The 19,807-nt window shown below is 32.9% G+C and overlaps 2 protein-coding genes across 14 annotated transcripts in view; one reads left to right on the top strand and one right to left on the bottom strand.

Annotated features, from left to right (window-relative positions):
* Positions 1-19,807, bottom strand: part of METTL21A (methyltransferase like 21A) — a 57,371-nt gene that overhangs the window by 13,136 nt on the left and 24,428 nt on the right. Inside the window, exons 4-5 of one of the 3 annotated variants that reach the window (XM_036237248.1) lie at positions 18,314-18,384; positions 11,727-16,390 (exon numbers count right to left, since the gene is read on the bottom strand). The exons of 1 other annotated variant lie outside the window; for it this stretch is intronic. In XM_036237248.1, coding sequence (XP_036093141.1) covers positions 18,350-18,384 — 35 coding nt within the window. In that variant the 3' untranslated portion in view covers positions 11,727-16,390; positions 18,314-18,349. Of the gene's footprint in view, positions 1-11,726; positions 18,385-19,807 lie in introns of those variants that run through there. One more of the 3 variants, XM_016135057.2, reaches the window with a different exon arrangement.
* The window catches only part of CREB1 (cAMP responsive element binding protein 1), a 57,019-nt gene that overhangs the window by 29,906 nt on the left and 7,306 nt on the right, over positions 1-19,807 (top strand). For 9 of the 11 annotated variants that reach the window (XR_004955762.1, XR_001595649.2, XR_001595651.2 and 6 more), the window contains 4 exons: positions 33-133; positions 4,363-4,505; positions 8,903-9,085; positions 10,934-11,084. Coding sequence is in view for 7 of the 11 variants with exons in the window: in XM_016135047.2 (XP_015990533.1) it covers positions 33-133; positions 4,363-4,505; positions 8,903-9,085; positions 10,934-11,084 (578 nt within the window). In the remaining 4 variants the exon portion in view is untranslated. Of the gene's footprint in view, positions 1-17; positions 134-4,362; positions 4,506-8,902; positions 9,086-10,068; positions 10,653-10,933; positions 11,085-19,807 lie in introns of those variants that run through there. The other 2 variants (XM_036237241.1, XM_036237240.1) reach the window with 2 other exon arrangements.

The raw sequence follows: 19,807 nt of genomic DNA, 5'->3' as shown, positions 1-19,807 counted from the left end.
TGATTATCAAAATAAAGTTTTTCTTTTTTTAGATTTCAACTATTGCAGAAAGTGAAGATTCACAGGAGTCAGTGGATAGTGTAACTGATTCTCAAAAACGAAGAGAAATTCTTTCAAGGAGGCCTTCCTACAGGTAAGGAATTTAAGAATTAAAAGATTTTAGAATCATAGATGTTGGAAAACCAATTATCTGCTTAGTTCAGGACCATATAGCTTATTTATCTTCATTTTGAGTTAGTTCTCTCAGAATAAATTGAAGCTTACCATACAGAATAAGAGTACTTCTTACTCTGAACAGTCCTGGATAAACACTGATATTTTTTTCTACTTCTGTTTCTATAGATTATGCTGGCTGCTGCTTTTCTGTTAAAAAGTTTGGAATACATTTGATAAGGTTATAGCATTTTCTAATTACGTGTTAGTTCTTAGACTGTACTATTTATCTGCTTAGCAACACATTTGCAAACCATTTCTTGTGCCATAGTATTTAGCAGATAACTATTAATTTAATAGTTGGATGATGCTTTGCTGATATCCACTAATTTTAGGGGCATCTTACTGTAGTTTTTGTATTTGGCTATAGAAGTTGCCTGGTCCATGCGTTGCCTCCAAGATGAACCAGAACCATTTTTTATATATATGTAAATTGGCTCCATATTCAAAACCTCCAGGAAGAGCAGTTCTAAAAGCTTCATTAGTTTACTTCAGAGTTTAATAAACTTCAAATGTGTAACATTCTTCTTTGTTATTAGTCTGAATTATTTTATGTATATTTCAGTTTTTCAAAGGGATAGTTAATTTTTTTCCCCACTCATCTATTAAGCCAGTCCTTTTTCTATCCTCACAATTTAATTAAGAATCCTAATAAATATCAATAAGTTGATTTTGAAATTTTAATAAATTTTATGTTACCAAGTATGTGTTTTATGCATTTATACTCATAATTTTTTTAATATAGCTACTTTTAAGATTTTGTCTTTGAAGTATATCTCATGTTAGTATATGATGCATTTGGTCTGAAGCAGATCCAACCTGGTATTTAATAAAACAAGCCACGTGGACTTGTCTGTGTATAAATTGTAGGCAAATCTTAGCTATACACCTTATAAAATATAAGCTATATATAGAAAAATATCTTTCTTATTTGCCTAAATTGTCTGGTAGCCTATATCCCAGCAAATATGATTTAAATAATAACACCGTTATTAATAATGAAATAGATGCCTGAGACCACACATATGTAGAAAAGGAGCTACTTTATAGTATCTTTCCTTACAATCAAACCTCCATGGGGGGGTGGGCTATCATTATTTTTTTTTAAGTTTATGAATTCTTGAAACCTAGCCTTTATCTATGTCTTGATTATTATAACAATATCTCTAATAAATTACTTATGATATGCTTGTAAAGTTGGAGAAATGGGTATCAATTGATAATGTAAGATGGGTTTTTATTGGAACAGCCCAGCTTTATAGTGATTAATTTATTATACCCAGAGGAAGTCATTGAAGAGCTCTCACTTAGTCTCATCTGGCTTGGTATTTTTACCAGCAGTTTTCCTGAAAAACAGAAGCCATGTTTATAAAGTTTACAAATGACAGAACCTTAAGGGATAAGTATCCCAATGGATGGGAAAATAATTACTTTGAAAGATCATAATAGCCAACAGGGAAAGACTAAAACAAATAGGGTGAAATGTTGGTGATAATTGTAAAGTTTCTGAACTTGAGTTTAAAATCAGTTATTCAGAGGATAGGGTTCTGAATAAATTTGTTTAAAAAGATACTTATGTTCTTTAATTATCATTGATGAAATATGGTTACCAAAAAAGCCAATATACATGGTAAGGCTACATTGGTAAAAACTTAGAGTCTAAATTAAGTAAAGGATTTACAGTTGACCCTGAACTAAAATGCAGATTTGAACTTGACAGGTCCACCTATAGGTGGATTTTTCCAGTGGACCTGCGCAATTCAAACCCATGTTGTTCAAGGGTTGACTTAAGTTATATAGGATTTTCAACTGCTCAGGCAGTCAGAGTCTTTAACCCCCTCTTGTTCAAGGGTCAAATTTCGTAATCTTGCTGCTAAGACCACATCTGGAATGTACTTCAAGAAAAAGTGAACTATATCTCCAGGGGGAGAATGACCAAGATGGTCTGGAGCAACAATTTGAGAAACTGGAAAGAGAAGGCTAAGAATGATCACTGGCCTTATGCAAAAGAGAGATTTTTTTGCAGGTCTAAAGTAGTAGCCTTTAAACTTTTTTTTTCTTTACACAACAATTCACAAGAAGAAATACGTTTTTATAGTTCTCCATATACATACACACGATTACACATATTTGTATATTTATACAATTACACATTCACATATAAATATATGAGTTTATATGTGTGTGTGCATATTACAGATATACACATACATGTACCATGTGTAGGCGTCTGAAGCAAAAGTTCCACAAAGCAGCACTCACCATTATGTGTGATGTTCAGCTGGGTTTTTTTTGTTTGTTTGTTGTTTTATGTTGGCTATAACCTGCTTTATTGTTTTCAGGCTTATATATGGGTTGTGATCTCAGTTTGAAAAACATTGCTTTAAAAACCGATATTACTCAAACTATGGTCCACAGAGCAAATTGATAAGTTAGCATCTGCTTAGTGCAAATTCTTGGACCCCTTCCCCATACTTAATAAATTAGAGAATCTCTGGAAAGGACACTCAGTAGTCTGTGTATATCATGTTCTTTAAGTGTTTCTTTGTGTGCCGAAGTTTGAGAAACGGTGCTCTAGAGCAGTGTGATCTGTCTATAAGCTGTTTAAAATAGTTATGTTTCTCATTTGCAAAGAGATAAAGGAGAGAAAATCATCCTTACAATAAGAATAAGAGTTACTCAATGAGAACAGGCAGATATGGAAAAGAATAAGTAAGAAATCTTGGAAATGATAAGTACAAACCAGGGAATTAAAAAGCAATGATGACTAACCAATAAATGCGATAAACTAAATACAAGTAACTGATAAGATAACTGGTAAACTGGAAGGGAACTGAGAATATAGCTCAGAATGGAGAGCAGAAATAGGTAGAAAATGTGAAAAACATGTGAAAAGTCATGGAGAATAGAGTGAGGTGCTTCAATGGAAACATTTATAGAATTTCCAGAGGAGAAATTGAGAGAAAGGAAATACTTAAAGAGATAATAGTAGAGTTAGGGTTTTTTCCTCTCCTCTGTGATTGTTATTCATTTGAAAATATGGCAAGGTTCATTTGTTTTTGTATTCTATTTTTAGAATTTTCCCCATCTTTGTTGATACTTTCTTTTGTGTTGAATATGTGAAATGTTAACATGGTTCTAAAAGTCAGAATTGTACAAAAAATGTTTACACATACACTCAGAAGTGCCCCCCCTCCTCATTTCTTCTATCTTTTTTACTTCTTTCCCACCCACCCCCAGTAGAAAACGAATCTCATTAAACTGTCTGGTTTATCCTCTGATTTTTTCTTGAACAGATGAGCAGATACATGTCTATTTTCTTATTTCACTTTCTTATACAAAAGATACCATGCTGTATCATTATCTGGATGAACCATAGTTTATTCAACCATTCTATGTGTGGGCATATAGATTGTTTCCAGTATTTTGCTGTTATAAACAACACTACCATGAATAACCTTATACATATGTATTTTTGTACTGTTGGAAGTATATCTTAAGGGTAAAGTCTTAGAAGACTGTTGTGTAAATACAATTACTTTTGGTTGATGTTACCAAATTCCTTCTGTAAGGGTTATGTAAGTTTTATACTCCCAGCATGAGTGTATGAGAGAGAGGGTTTTCTCACAGCTTTGCTAACAGAATATATTGTTATACTTTTTTATTTTCACTAGTCTGAGAGTTGGAAAGTTGAACATCAGGTTTTTGATCTTTTTTCCCCCCTCAATTTTTAAGAGTTCTTTATATATCAGGGATATTGGCCCTTTATATGTAATACATGTGAATATTTTCTCTATTATTATTCATTATCTTTTGACTTAATTTCTGGTATTCTTTGCCATGCAAAAGAATCTTGTTTTTCTGTAGTCGATTTTATTAATCTCTACTTGGACCTGGATTTGAATCACAGTCTTTCTTTACATTTAGGTTAAGGAAAAATTCAACTATGTTTATTCTAGTCCTTCTGTGATTTCATTTTGACACAGATCCCTGGTCTTTTTTTAGTTTACTCTTGTAAATTATTATATTTTAAACTTCTGTCCTAAGCACTAGCAGCTTTCTACCAGTTTTCTGATATTTTCTTATTATTTCTATTTAGCCAATAAATGTTATTTTTATTGTAATTATTATAATTCTCTATTTTTCTAGGAAAATTTTGAATGACTTATCTTCTGATGCACCGGGAGTACCAAGGATTGAAGAAGAGAAGTCTGAAGAAGAGACTTCAGCCCCTGCCATCACCACTGTAACGGTGCCAACTCCGATTTACCAAACTAGCAGTGGACAGTACAGTGAGTAATAGATATTTCTGTTTTGGAAAGTGATATGGAAAACTAATGTCTGTATAATCGCCTTAAGGAAATCATATAAATAAATGCCAACTCTTCTCAGTCTCAGCTGGTATTGTTATGTTTCCTTTACTGTTCAGTATGCGAGTTCTGTAACAGAAATATTTTATTTTCTTCAGGGTTTTAGTTAAGATTATTCAAGTACGTAAGTAGATGAATAATGAGATCATTTTGTCCTTAAACATAATCAAAGAAAGATTAATTTCTTTATCTGAAAAACTCATGTTCTCTATTAGCATCATATGTTATATGAGGACTAAAATCTTTAGTGGTTTGAGAAACTTATAAGACTCTTCATGCATCTGCATAAAGCAATGGGCTATCTAAAGCAGGGGTCCCCCAGTACCTGGGCCACAGGAGGTGAGCGGTGAGTGAGCGAAGTTGCATCTGTCTTTGCAGCTGCTCCCCAGCACTAGCATCACCACCTCAGCTCCACCTCAGATCATTAGGCATTAGATTCTCATAGGAGCACAAGTCCCTGGTTCCAAAAAGGTTGGAGACCGCTGCTTTAGATAGCCCATTGCTTTATGCAGATGCATGAAGAGTCTTATAAGTTTCTCAAACCACTGAAGATTTTAGTCCTCATATAACATATGATGCTAATAGAGAACATGAGTTTTTCAGATAAAGAAATTAATCTTTCTTTGATTATGTTTAAGGACAAAATGATCTCATTATTCATCTATTTTAGTACTTCGCCTTCCCTTCTAGTATTTTAAAATAGTATTTAATGTTTTGTGGTTGGGGTGGAGAGGTTTGGTTGTAGTCTACTAGCACATTCAATTATTATTTCTTTTAATGTAAAAGGTAGTGAATTATGGTCATGAAAACCTAGGGATTACTGAAATTAAGTCATTTTTGGCTCACAGAAAGCAAAGATTTCTTTTGCAAAATTATCAGTTGCCATTTCTGTGGTATATGACACTTAGGTATTTCTTATCTTTCACCTAAATCTGTTTTATCAAGTACTTTGAGTTCTGTTACTGTTTGATCACAGGCATTTGTGAATGGTTTTTTTTTGTTTTTTGTTCTCAATACCTTTTTGCCTCCCAGAGTGCCTCACTTATTGATTTCTTCATTTTGATTTGTTCATTAAATCCAGGACTGCCCATTATATGTTTTCTCCCTCCCTTCCTTAATTACAAATTAAATGTACACATTGAAATTTCTTGTCTGCATTAGTTTTCTAATGCTCTATGGTAGCCTGTGTTAGAAATACATATAAAAGTTTGACTCCCAAGTTAATAGTTTTCCAGTCACAATTTAACCTTGGTCTGCATAACTAATTTGCATTCCAACTGTATTAAAAACAAATTCCCAAGTAGCAGACATTTTATTTTTAGCGTTCTCAAAGCTGAAACTCTTGATAATAAGTAGAAAGAAGGTATTTTTGAATAAGCGTCTTGTTAACTCTTAAGTCACCTTTTCCTTTCTTAAGTTCTTATTGACAGAGGTGAAAAGGTACTAGCTATATACATGTACATGTATATTTTTTAACCATATATATATATTGTTTCAGTTATTCAAGATGTGTGTTCCAAGATATTGATACATGACCTTTTATTTTTCCCCTACTTCAGCATGCCTGAGATACAGCATTCTCCTGTTAGTGACAGTGATTCACTCAGCAGTGATTCTTACTTGAACTAGAAAGCATGCTCTTAACAAAGAAGTATATCAGAATCTCAAATAGGGAAGTGAAATTCAGAAAAGTAGATGTTTAATTTGGCTACTCTCCTCCAGCAACTGAAAATTGCTAGTTTTAAAAGGTTAATACTTTGAGATTTTAAACCTTATTCATTATCTTTATCCATTATTCTCTTTGTATATACCAATATGGCCTTGATAGGACTGATTTAACATTATGTTCTTGTTTGTCATTAAGAGCCAATACAATGACTACATATACAACATATACAACATTTATATATTTCTTAATTTATTAAATAAATATATGGTGAAAATTGAAATAGTAGAGATTCATAGTATTAATAAAATGAAAATTTCTTTCATACCATATATAGATATATATACATACAGTTGTGTCTTTAACAGCTACATTTTGTTTTACTGTATAAATATAGGATTTGTTTGAACGTTCCCCCCACACACATACTGATGAACATTTAAGACGTTTCTACTATTTGAGACAATGCTACATGAACACTCTTATATATGTATTAATGGCTCAGTGGGGTAGCATCCAAAGAATAGAATTATTGAATCAAAGCAGGTCCTGCCCAATTGCCCTCCCCAGTTGGCCATAACAATTTGTGTTCCTTCATAAATCGGTTATTTTTTTATTAATACTATTATTAGTTTTATCCATGGTAGGTTCACTGTCTCTGATGATAAAGTCTTGTTGAGAGATTTTTAGGTAGAAAAATATGTGTCTGTCATTTTGAACTGGAAATTTTTGTTTCACTAAATAAAACTAACCCGTGATGTTTTCCTCTTTATTTTGGCTACTCAGAATCTCAGCTAAGTTTATGTTTAATTGTATTCGTTCTTTCTAGATTTTCTAGTAGAATTATTATATATACCTATAGACACATCAGTCATTTGACTTCTTTTTCTTCTTACTTTAATTAATTTAATTTCATGAAAGCTGTTGCAAATTCTTTTGGAATCGGCAAGTACATAAACAAGTATTGAGAAAAAACATGTTTGATAAGCTGCTTTCATATATACATGATCGCATTTGGTTTTTACAACAATTGTACTTAGTGGCTAGAACCAGATATTTTTATTTTTACAGAAGAGATAACAGATTCAAATAACAGTTTAGTGATGGAACTTGGACTAGAATCCAGATCTCCTGATATCTAGTTTTCTACTTCTTTCTTCCCACCTTGAGTTCATTGGTATGTAGCCAAGAAGAAAGCTGCGTGTATTAAAATACAATGGAATTTGCTTATTAACTCTATATGAGAAATTGTGGTTTGATTCTCTTAACTTTCTGATTCTTTCAAGTTATCCAGCAATATTAATCTCAGAATAGTTCTTACATATCCCTTGTGTTATCTTTGTCTAAGATAAGTAAAACATATGGGATTAGCTAAAGTGGATGAATTGTATATGCCAGCATCTTAGTTTCCACAGGTATCATTTGCTAAACCAAATCATAGCCATTAACTGTTGTTATTTCTTGATTGAACAGTAGATAATCAGATTTCCATAGATAGATGACTCAGGATATTAGTTATTAAAGCTGGCTAACAATTGATCCCATGTTAATTCTCTTCTAACAGACAAAAAGTACTATGCTTAAGTGTCAGACATGTTGATATATTCACTGAAAAATCCATAATGCAATTTTATATGTAATATTGTAATTTTTAGTCCTTCTCTTTCTGGAAAACTCAAACTCTTAATAGGGATTGTGTCTAGAGAAGGATCCAACTACCTATCCCAATGCTGGTATCTAAGAGATTGCTTTGTCCAAATAAAATAATGATCTATTTCTTCTTCTTTTTTTTTTAAACTTTGTCCACGTACTCTACTATAAAGGTGATTTATTTTTTTATAAAGTGAAATATCTATTAGTATGAGCCAAACGTGATTACTTTGTAACAGATGAATGACAAGTATGGTTAATTAATGAATAATCAACAAAAGATCTTATATGAAGATACTTAGATATATAACTTAGAAATAGCAATAAAGCATTTTTCTCTAAATGATGATCTTGAGCTCCGATTTTAAACTCTGTGAGAGACTGATAATTAAGTTCGTAGGCTATCTCAGTTGTTTCATTGAATGAACTTTTGTTATAGTTTATGCATCGCTAGCAAGTTAGAGAAAAAGACGCATTACTCAACTGCTTTACTAATTATATATTAAAACAGCCATTTATTGGGTTTTTATTACATGCCTATTTCTGTGCTAAGTACATGAAAATAGATAAGAAAAACCACATTTCCTACTCAATAAATTTATTTCCTAGTGGGACAACAAATATTAAACAATTAAAATATTAGGTAGTTAATGCTAGATTGAAGGAAGTATGGATCACAAAGTTGGTACCTCCTCTGAACCAAATAACTTCAAAAGTAATCTAACATTTATTTTCTCACTTATCTACTTTTTAAAAAATTTTTAACAGACATTATTATAAATTGTAATGTGGTTCATAGAGTGCATTTGTATTATAGAAGTTGGATGTGGGTTTCCTGAGCAGAAAGTATTTGAGTATACCAAATCCTTCTTGACGGTGTTATTTACTATAATAATTTCTCCTAGCTTATGTCTTGCAAATTATTCTACTTTGAATTTAGTGTGTTGTAAAAGTCTTATATGGTATTAATTAAACTTGTAACAAAAAATCCATTGGGTTTTAGTTGCCATTACCCAGGGAGGAGCAATACAGCTGGCTAACAATGGTACCGATGGGGTACAGGGCCTGCAAACATTAACCATGACCAATGCAGCCGCCACTCAGCCGGGTACTACCATTCTACAGTATGCACAGACCACTGATGGACAGCAGATCTTAGTGCCCAGCAACCAAGTTGTTGTTCAAGGTAAGAGAATTCAGAATTTATACATGTGGTAAACTCTTTGAAAGATTAAAATGTTATAAACTCAAAAAAAGTAAGTATGATCGTGCAGAGTACTGTTAAAATATAGTTAATTTTTCATTATTATAGATAATTTTTTCCATGAACTCTTCCATTATTCTAATTGGACCAAAATGTCATGGCATAAAAACAACTATTTTCAGTTTTAAAAATATAATGTCTATCTTTGACACCTCTAGCATTTGGGGATAGGAGAAACAGTAGGATAGGGGAAAGAATGAAATCAGGAGTTAGGAAAGCTAGATTCTAGATTTAACTGTATAGATTCGCTGTGTGGCCTTGTGTAAGACTCAACCTCTCTCTGGGTCTCTTTTTTTTTCATGTGTCAAATGAGAGTTGTACTAAGTCATTAATAATCTTTGGAGATTCAAAATTCTGTTTCTCTGCTTTTTATTCAAAAGAAATTTACATCCTCATTTCTAAGATCATCATTTTTTATTTCAAATGAAAGCATTATATTCTGAAAAATCTTATACCAGTGTACAACTCTGCTGGTCTTTGGAGAGAAGTAGTAGCTAAATCCTTGATGAATTATGGAAATAGATTTTTTCCTGTTTTATTTTTTAATTTAATTGTTTTTGGTTTTTTTCCTATTTGTTTCAGGAATATTTATAGACAGGAGTTAACTATTTTTCTTTTAACACATTTGAATATTTCAAGAATACGATTTATGCCAGCTTGAAAATTTGCATATTAAGGAAATAATAAATGTTTCTAAAACTATTTTCATTAATAATATGTTTTGCTTCTATTAGGTAATGACAGTTGTGCCCCTTCACTGTCGATAATTTTTGAATAATCCTGAAACATCAACTAGAGAGAGTCATAATTTATTTAAAGGGCCCTAATGTATTTACAGAATATATTCTGTTACTAAATATTTTGCTTATTAATGGGAGTAAAACACCTTTTCACTTTACATGCAGGTACTCAAAAATTGTAAAGCAGGATGTCAGTGAATTTGAATTCTGAACGTCAGTTTGAAGATGGTAACATGTTTAGTATATAAATCTTTTCCACTCAAACTACACATTTTGATTGATATTTAACAAATAAGGATAATTTTATAAAGTCCTTCAAATTCTTTCAAATAACGTTAGGTTCCTTATTCTTAGAAGGGCATATTAAGCTGTTTTTGGAAGCAGTCTGACAAGCAGTGATTATGTTTCTTTTCACAAGTAATGGATCATTTAGTTAAAAGAATAAAACTTTAGTCATTATCATTTACATTAAAACAATGTTTACAAATAATATAATTGGCATCACGTGGTACACTTTTTCATACTTACAGTTTTGTTTCAATTAAAAATTTATAATAGTTGACCATAATGCTTTATTTTCTCTTCCATTTTGCTATTTTATGAAAAATCATGGTCGTTTTTATGTCGTGGCAAGAGTCTACTTGAAATTTTTTAATATGAATTTACCAATATCAAAGGAAGACATTGAGGACTATACTCTGTCTAGGAAGATCATCCAAGCTGTGCCCTACTTACCTTTTAGACTTAAGGTTGGTAAGCATGTTAACAGAATAGAACTTCATTCTAGCAGATGTAGGTTAAGACCTCTTTCACCCAAGTTTCTATACTAATAAATATATTAAATTGGAAATTATTTCTCAGTAATGACCCAAAGAGTGCTGGTTCCTTCAGTATTTTAGTCAGAATCATCTGTTCCATTTTTTCCCCTTTTAATCCAAAGTGTATATTTAGATTGATGATTGACACATGTAGTTTTACCAAGTCACAGTGCTTTAGTGTCTTACAATCACACTCATCCTTCTTCTTTAAGCTGCCTCTGGAGATGTACAAACATACCAGATCCGCACAGCACCAACTAGCACCATCGCCCCTGGAGTTGTTATGGCATCCTCCCCAGCACTTCCTACACAGCCTGCTGAAGAAGCAGCCCGAAAGAGAGAGGTTCGCCTAATGAAGAACAGGTAGGTACATATATTGCATTTACTTAGATTATTGTAAGTCAAGTATGTCTTCGGGTTGTGCCAGATGTGTATCTTTTATATCTGCTGACAATATGATCTTGGTGTTGAATTTTTTTCTGGTAGAATTGATTGATCTTGCTAAACTGTCTTTATTTAATTAGCTGCACTTAATAAGATGGCTAATGGGATTATGGATTAATCTTCAATTATAGAGTAGTTTTCTTTCATGCAGTCTCCCCATAGGAGTTTTAGTGCACAATTTGCTATATTTAACTAGGCTGTAACTAGCTAGCTAGATTATTTAAAAATTATTTCTTTTCATGAGTAGCATATTTCAAGAAGATCGAGAATTCCATGTATGTATATTAAAATTAAATGTTAAGTTAAATTTATTTGTAATATAGTAAATATATGATGACCAGTCCATGTCTTAATGAATATTACCTTTACTCAAAATAATAAGGTTAACATCTAAGTAAAGATCCTTTGAAAATAGATTAATTCTAAGAATACCTCGATATTGACAAAATCTTAAAAGAGAGTTAATCTTCAATAAAAATGCACACAAAAATCAATGAAATGTGGGCAAAAGTAATTATCAAAAAGTAAATTTATAACTATAAATGACCTCATTATCAAAAAACAATAAAATATCTATATTTACTTACCTTAGTATTTTTATTTATTTAGGTACAATTTAAATATCTTGTTTAGGATTTTAATATGGAAATGACTTAAGGCAAAGTGAAGAAAACAAAAATAAGGTATATAAAGATATAAAAAGTTTTAAATTGGTAAAAAATATTCCTCTGCTGTTCACCCCAAGATTCTTCAAACACTATGAATAATGTGAAAGAAACACAGAGGTTGAACTTAGAAGATCTAGATTCCTCAAGTCCTGGACCTACTCCTTTTGCTGTGACTTTGGAAGAACATATTAACCTTTTAAACTTCAGATTTCTTCTTTGTAAAGTGGGATCCCACAACCCACCCAGGAGGTTGCTCTTGGGGTCAAATAAGATAATTCCTTGGAAAGTACTTTGTTATCGTAGTGCTCTGTTGAAATGTTTGTTTTTTTGCAATTTCATATTCCAGTTCAACCAATCTCTTTCATTCCTAAAATATTCTTAGCTACTGTAGAGTAATAATAAATCACATGAAAGCTATGAGAAATGGCAGAGCTTTTTCTGGGATATTAGAAAAAGAGTTGGGTCTATGGCCATGCCACCCTGAACAAGCCCAATCTTGCCTGATTTTGGAAGCTAAGCAGGGTCGGCCCCGGTTAGTACTTGAATTGAGTACTAAGAAGGCCAGGTGTGGTAGGCATAAAACATAAAAAATAATGGATTGTAAACTGACAGGGTCCTTGCAATCTGTGAGGTCAACCAAGGGTTGTCTCGCCTTTAAAAAAAAAAAAAGAAAAAAGAGAAAGAGTTGGAAACAAGCTGAGCGACTTATTTTATTTGGGCTCCATCAATCTGTGTTTAATCTGTACTTAAATTATAATAATAAGCATAGAGGCCGCATTCATATTTAAATGTATTTTAAAATATATATTGAACTCTACATTTAAATCTTTTCAGTTTTAAAATGTTTGTAAGGGAGTGTTTAACCCTTTTTTAAAATTAGAAGCAAATCTGATTAAGAAGTCTCAAGTCTAGGTGGTAAAATTTAAGACAACAGCACTTACTATAGAAATCAGTTCTAAGCAGACACAGCAGAACAGTCAGACAGAAGAGAAATCCTCTTGATTATGAAAAAACAGAAGGACTTCAGGTTATGTCTCTGCAGGTTGGCTTTGTGGAACAGAAACATTTCACCTTATACAGAAAAGACTAAGAGAAGGCGTAACTATGAGTGAGAAGGCAGCACTTATAGCTTCTTGTCTGCTCTTTTGTATAAAGGCCTAGAGAGCTGTCCATTTATAAAAACTCATTATTTTAACTCGCAGACCAAATTTTCTTTGTTCTGTATTCATTTATGACCTCCTTCTCCCTCTCCCCCCACATGAACACACATACACATACACACCAAGTTAGGGCCAGGGCACACATAGCTACAGTTTCTAACAACCTTTGACTGTCTAAAATCTTTAGAGAAGCAGTCTGACTACTCTTTAACAAAATACTTTTGCTTGAATTTAGTTTCACTATAAACTTTGCTATGGTTCCTTTTCCCCTTTATTCCCAGATTGCTGCTTCTACTTTTTCAACTTCCATGCACTAGAATCTGACTTCTGTGACCACCATACCACTCTTATGTCTATGAAAAGGTACAGATTCCCTTCCACCTGGCAAATCTAGTACTCTACTTTACCTTATGAAGTATTTGACATTTTTGACTGCTCATTCCCCTAAACTCTTCTTTGGCTTACTCACCTGGTTTTCTGCCCTCTTTTCAAATTTTCTTATGGAACTTTCATCCATGCCCCCATGTATTTCAGGCATCACCTATATGTTGATATCTCCTAATTCCATATAATCTGACCTTTCCCCTGAGATATTATTTAAGGGCCCAGTGTGTGTTCTACCTGCAATAACAGAGAAGCTTATCTCCTCTTTAAAGAGGAGATATGGTTCAGAGAGAAATTAACTATCTTGTAGAAGGTCACACCTTTTAATAAATTGGTAGAGCTGAGTCTAGTTCCTTTTATTGGAAAATGATATTCAGAATCAAAAACTGGGCACTAGATGTGCACTTTGCTGCTGGGATTTCACACTTCTAGGACAGAGCTAGGAAACATGTATACAGCACATATTTGTACATCTGTATTTTTGTATCTACATATTACCAAAATAAATGGATTCATACTAACATCTCTGACTCATCTGTAACCAGGGTTCATTTTAGTCTTCCCCCTTTTGCTTATTTGTAGCATCTTTCTCTGGCAGAAATTTGGCTTCAGCAGTAAGTACAAGTTGTTTGCCTGTTTGTTTAACTCTAGTATACATATAAAATAGTTTCAAAATTGCTAACTTGACCCTGTGAGAAACATTTATCAATATTTATATACAGTTCATTTTGTTTTAAAAGTACCAGTGAAAGCATTTTCATAGTTCCCTAGGTTGCTCCTTCTTTCTTTACCCTTTTCAGTGAGGTTATATCAATACATTTGCAGTATAGTTAGATTTGTCGCCAACTTCATTCAATTCTGGGATTGCATATAAATTAACTTTACTCTTTGATGTATATGATGTCATACATCTACCATCACAGTGCCATACAGAAGAGTTACACCCCCCTAAAAAGAATCCCAGGTAATACCCCTTGGTAGTCAGCCTCTGCCCTCTCCCATAGCCCCTGGAAACCACTAAATTCTTTTCCATCCTTATATTTTTGCCTTTTCCAGAATCTTGTATAAATGGAATCATGTAGTTTGTAGCCTTTTGGATCTGGCTTCTTTCACTTAGTGAAATGTATGTGAGATTCATTGATAGTGTTGCATGAATCACTAGTTGGTTTTATCACTGGTATTTCATTGTATGAATGTACTGTGGTTTGTTTATCCAGTCACCTTAAATTTGCTCTTAGTTGTTACCAGTTTTGAAGCATTATAAAGTTACTATAAACACTTACATATAGGTTTTTATATGAACTTTCAGTTCACTTAAATAAATATCTAGGAGCAAGCAGTCTGACTGAGTGGAATAGTAAGTGTATATTTAACTTTATAAGAAACTGCCAAACTGTTTTCAAAGTGGCCGTACCATTTTTTGCATTCCCACCAGCAGTGTATGAGAGTTCCAGTTGCTCTATATCAGTGTTAAATTGTTTTATATTAGATCCATGATCCCTTTTAGTTTTTGTATAAAGTATGAAGTGTGTCAAGGTTTTTTTGTTTTGTATATGTAACACCATTTAGTAAAAAGACTACCCTTTCTCTGTTGCGCTTTTGTCAAAAATTGACCATATTTGTGTGGTTTGTTTCTAGACTGTCTAGCTTGTTTCATTGGTCTGTGTGTCTGTCCTTTTGCCAATACCATGCTGTCTTGATTACTGTTAGTAAGTTTTGAATTTGATAATGGGAGTCCTGCAACTTTGTTCTTTTATAGAATTTAGCTATTGTCTAGTTCCTTTGCATTTCTATATAAATTTTAGAATCATTTTCTTGATGTCCATGAGAAAGTTTGCTGAGATTTTGATTAGGATTGTATTGACTTTATAGTTCAAATTGAGAATGACATAATACTGATTCTTGCATTCTGTGAACACAATATACTCTCCATTTTTCAGCACACAGATCCTGCCATATTTGTTAGATTTATGCCTAAATACGGGGTTTTGGTTTGGGTTTTCTTAGGGGATAGAGAACTGTTTTAAATGGTATGTTTTTTAAATTTAAATATTCATTTGTTCATTGCTGATATATAGAAATAAAATTGACTTTTGTATTAATCTTTTATCATGTAACTATTCTAAATTTACTCTATTAGTTTTAGCTTTGTTGTAGGTTCTTTGGGGTTTTCTACATAATTATGTTGCCTGCAAATATGGACAGTTTTATTTCTTCCTTTCTAATTCATGTGCCTTTTCTTTTTCTTGCCTTATTGCAGAGTTTAGAACTTTTGAGAGGAAATTTAATTAAGAGTGGTAAGAGAGGAAGGACACCCTTGCCCTGTTCCCCATCTTAGGAAGTACATTAACTTTCTGTTGCTCCTTCTCACAAATTACCACAAGCTCAGTGACTTAGATAGCATAAATCAATTCTTACAATTCTTCAGGATCAAAGGCCACCACGGATCTTGCTGGGCTAACATCAAGGTGTCAGCAGGACTATGTTCCTTTTTGAAGATGCCAGTGTAGAATATGTCTCCTTGCCCTTTCCTGCTTTTGGTGGCTACCCAGCATTCCTTGGCTCATGGCTCTTTTTCTCCATCTTCAAAGTCAGCAATGTTGAATCTTTGTGTCTTCCTTTCATAATCATACCTTCTGCCTCCCTTTTCCACTTTCAAGGACTCTTTGATTACATTGGGCCCACCCAGAAAATCCAGGATAATTTTCCTATTTTAAGGTCAGCTGATTAACAACCTTAATTGCCCTTTTATCATGTCAAGTAACATATTGACAGGTTACAGAGATTAAGAAATTGTCATCTATGGGAGACCATAGATGATAGACCATAAATAAGATGATAGCTGTAGGTTCCTTGTAAATGTTCTTCATAACATTAGAAGCTCTCTTCTATTACTAGTTTTCACACTATGTGAAAGAAGTTTTTTCTAAAAATATGTCTATCAAGTTAATTGCAGAATTCATAGGCCATCTCTTTCCATGTATGCTTGGAATCATAAAATCCTGTTTCTGTACTGAAAGAGAAATCAGAGGTCAGTTTAATCCTCACATCATGTCCTTAGACTAGTCCACTAGGAGACTTTCATTTTCTTCTGTTCTTAAAAATATTTAGATGGAAATTATGAGGTTTTAAGAGACATTCTCTAAACCAAGGAGTTCTTTAAATTTTTTTTGTTTAAAGTTTATTTGAATTGTGTATTCTCTAAAATACAGTAATGCTTATTTTTATATGAAAATGCTTGCCACCCCTCTGTCTCATCAATTAAAATTGCTGGTTTTGCATACTCCTCAATACAAAGCTAATGGTCTTGGTGTGGAACATGTTGATTAGTCCTTTTAAAAAAAAAAAAAAAAAGGATAAGGAAACAGTCCTTTAATGGAAAGGGATGCACTAGAAGCTACACAACTAGTTAGTGTCAAAGATAGGATTTGAACCCAAGTTCCCTAATCCTCAATTTAGAATTTTTCCTAGTCTATCATATTGTATTAAATTTGCATCCATATTTGCTTATTTTAAACTGTGCCAACCTTGAGCATCATTTTGCAAGATAGTGTTACTTTAAATTTATTTGCTGGCCCACACCCCACAAAAAAAACAAATTCAGTTTGGGACATGCTATATAGAATTCCTATTGGAGATTATTGAAAGAATCAAAGAGGTCTTGCATTAAAGAAAAGAGTTAATTTTCTTAGCCCAGTGTTTCATTGTTTTTATCTTTTGAGAAACATTTTAATCTTTCACAACACTATAGTTAGTGTACAGTCAGTCCTCTGTCTCTGTGGGTTCCACATTTGTGGATTCCGCCAACATCAGATCAAAAATGTTATGTTGTTACATATAGTACTATGTTAGGCCCACAGTGGTTGCATCTGTACTGAACATGTACAGATTTTTTCCTTGTAATTTTCCTTAAACAATATAGCGTAATGACTTTTCATATAATTTGCATTGTATTAAATATTATAAGTAATAAGAGATGAGTATCCATAGATTTTGAGTATCCATTTATTTAGGTTCTATGCAAATACATCATTTTATATAAGGGACTTGAGTATCTATAGTACCCTCAGTGCTGGAACCATTCCCCCTCAGATAGTGAGGGACAACCGTACTGATTTGGGTGGAACAGAGTTGGGAGGTACTAACCTATAGGATGCCATTAGCTTAACTTTGTAAACTAGCATGTAGATAATAGCATTCATATGGGCACTTGTAGACTGTAAATTCTCAGCTGATGGAGAGGAGAGATGAGGGGAGGCAAGATTAGTCAGTCAACCCTGGCTGAAATTAGATTCATCCTACATTCTCTCTATATTACTGGGATTCACCACATACAGAACATTCAAATTGACCTCTGAGTCATTCCCACTTCATCCTTTAGATCGCTCTTGGCCTCATAGTGCTTCCTGGCTTGTCTTCTTCACTATTCAGTAGACTGTTGTGCCATTTTTAACCCATTCCAAAAAAGTTTTTCTTAGTGATGCCATGGATCATGCATTGCCCATATCTACCATGAACAACTCAACATAGGGTGCAGTTTATTCCAAAAATCAGTTTATATTATAAAAAAATACTCCTTTTCTCTGAACTGATAGACCAAATGGGGATGAAGATATTAATGGAATTTTAATAGACTACCATTTGAGTCATCTACAAATAATAATAGCTAAGACATATGTAGCATTTGCAAAATGCCAGCCACTGTTTCATGTGCTTTTCATATATCGATCCCTTTAATCCTCATAAGACTTTTGAGGTAGATAATCTCAATTTTTAGACAGAAAACTAAGGATAAATAATTTGCCTATAGTCACATAACTGATAAGGGATAGAACCACGTAAACCTAAGAATCTGAAGATACTGCTCTTAACTGCTGAAGACTTAGATGCTTTTTACCTTCAACTCTCTCATGTGCATTCAACAAGAAGTACTTGCCTTGTGCCTCTCTCCCTGTGCTAGTGAATGAGGATATCAAGGAATAAGATGTGGCCTTTGTCCACATAGAGCTAAAAAAAAAAAAAAAAAAAAAAAAAAAGTTTATTAGTTTAGACTTGCTTGCTAAGTAATATTTTATTACATTTTAATTTTTAATTGTGGTAAAAAAAACATTAAGTGTGCCATCTTAAGCATTTTTAAGTATATAGTTCAGTCGTATATTTACATTGTACAACAGATTCCAGAACTTTTTCATCTTGCAGAAATTAAACTCTATAAAAAACAACTTCCCTCATTTCCACCTCCTGCCAGTCCTAGGCAGTCACACCCTCTTCTTTCTGTTTTTGTAAGTTTGACTATTTTAGATACTTCATATAAATGGAATCATACAGTATTTCCTTTTGTAACTGCTTATTTTACTTAGCATAATGTCCTAAAGGTTCCTCCATGTTGTAGATTGTTACAGGATTTCCTTTTTAAGGCTAATAATTCCATTTATACTTATACCACTTTTTAAAATTTATTCATCTGTCGATGGATATTCAGGTTGCTACTCCTTGGCTATTGTTAATAATGCTGTTATGAACACAGATGTGCAAATATGTCTTTGATATCCTGCTCTAAATTTTTTTGGATATTGTCCTAAAAGTGGGATTGCTGGGTTAGATGGTAATTCTATTTTTAATTTTTTGAGGAATTGCCATACTATTTTTTATAGTGGCTGCCCCATTTTATATTCTTACCGACAGTGCAACTGTTTGGGTTTTTTTTTTTTTTTAATTTAATCATTATTAGTTTCAAATATAGAATACATTGGTTAGACAATTATATAGTTTATAAAATGATCCCCCTGATTGCTCTTTCTCTCCTTCGGCTCTCCACCTAGCCATTACATTAATGCTAACTGTATTCCCTGTGCCGTGCTCCCCATGCTCGTGACCATCTATCAACCACTAATTTGTACTTCTTTAACCCTTCACCCCATTCTCCAACCTCCTCCCCCATCCTCAACCTGCCTTCCCTCTGGCCAGCACCAAATTGTCCTTTATATTTACGAGTCTGTTTTTTGATTAGTTTATTCTTTTTGTTCCTTAGATTCCATATATAAGTGAAATCATATGGTATTTATCTTTCTCTGACTTATTTCACTCAGCATAATAACCTCTTGGTCCATCTATTTCATTGTAAATGGTAAGATTTCATTTTTTTAATGGCTGAATAATATTCTGTTGTGTATATGAACCATAATTTCTTTATTCAGTCATCTGTTGATGGGCATTTAGGTTGCTTCCATATTTTGGCTATTGTAAATTGTGCTGCCATGAATATAGGGGTGCATAGATCTTAACAAATTATCGTTTTGGTTTTCTTTGGATAAATACCCAGAAGTGCAATTGCTGTATCAAAAGGTATATCCAGTTTTAATTTTTTGAGAAACTTCCAGACTGTTTTCCACAGTGGCTGTACCAATTCGCAACCCCATTAACAGTGTAT

The sequence above is a fragment of the Rousettus aegyptiacus genome, unplaced genomic scaffold (genome assembly GCF_014176215.1).
Source record: "Rousettus aegyptiacus isolate mRouAeg1 unplaced genomic scaffold, mRouAeg1.p scaffold_m13_p_2, whole genome shotgun sequence".
Lineage (NCBI taxonomy): Eukaryota > Metazoa > Chordata > Mammalia > Chiroptera > Pteropodidae > Rousettus > Rousettus aegyptiacus.
Note: the sequence above shows the minus strand (reverse complement) of the source record. Positions and strands in the feature narration are given on the sequence as shown.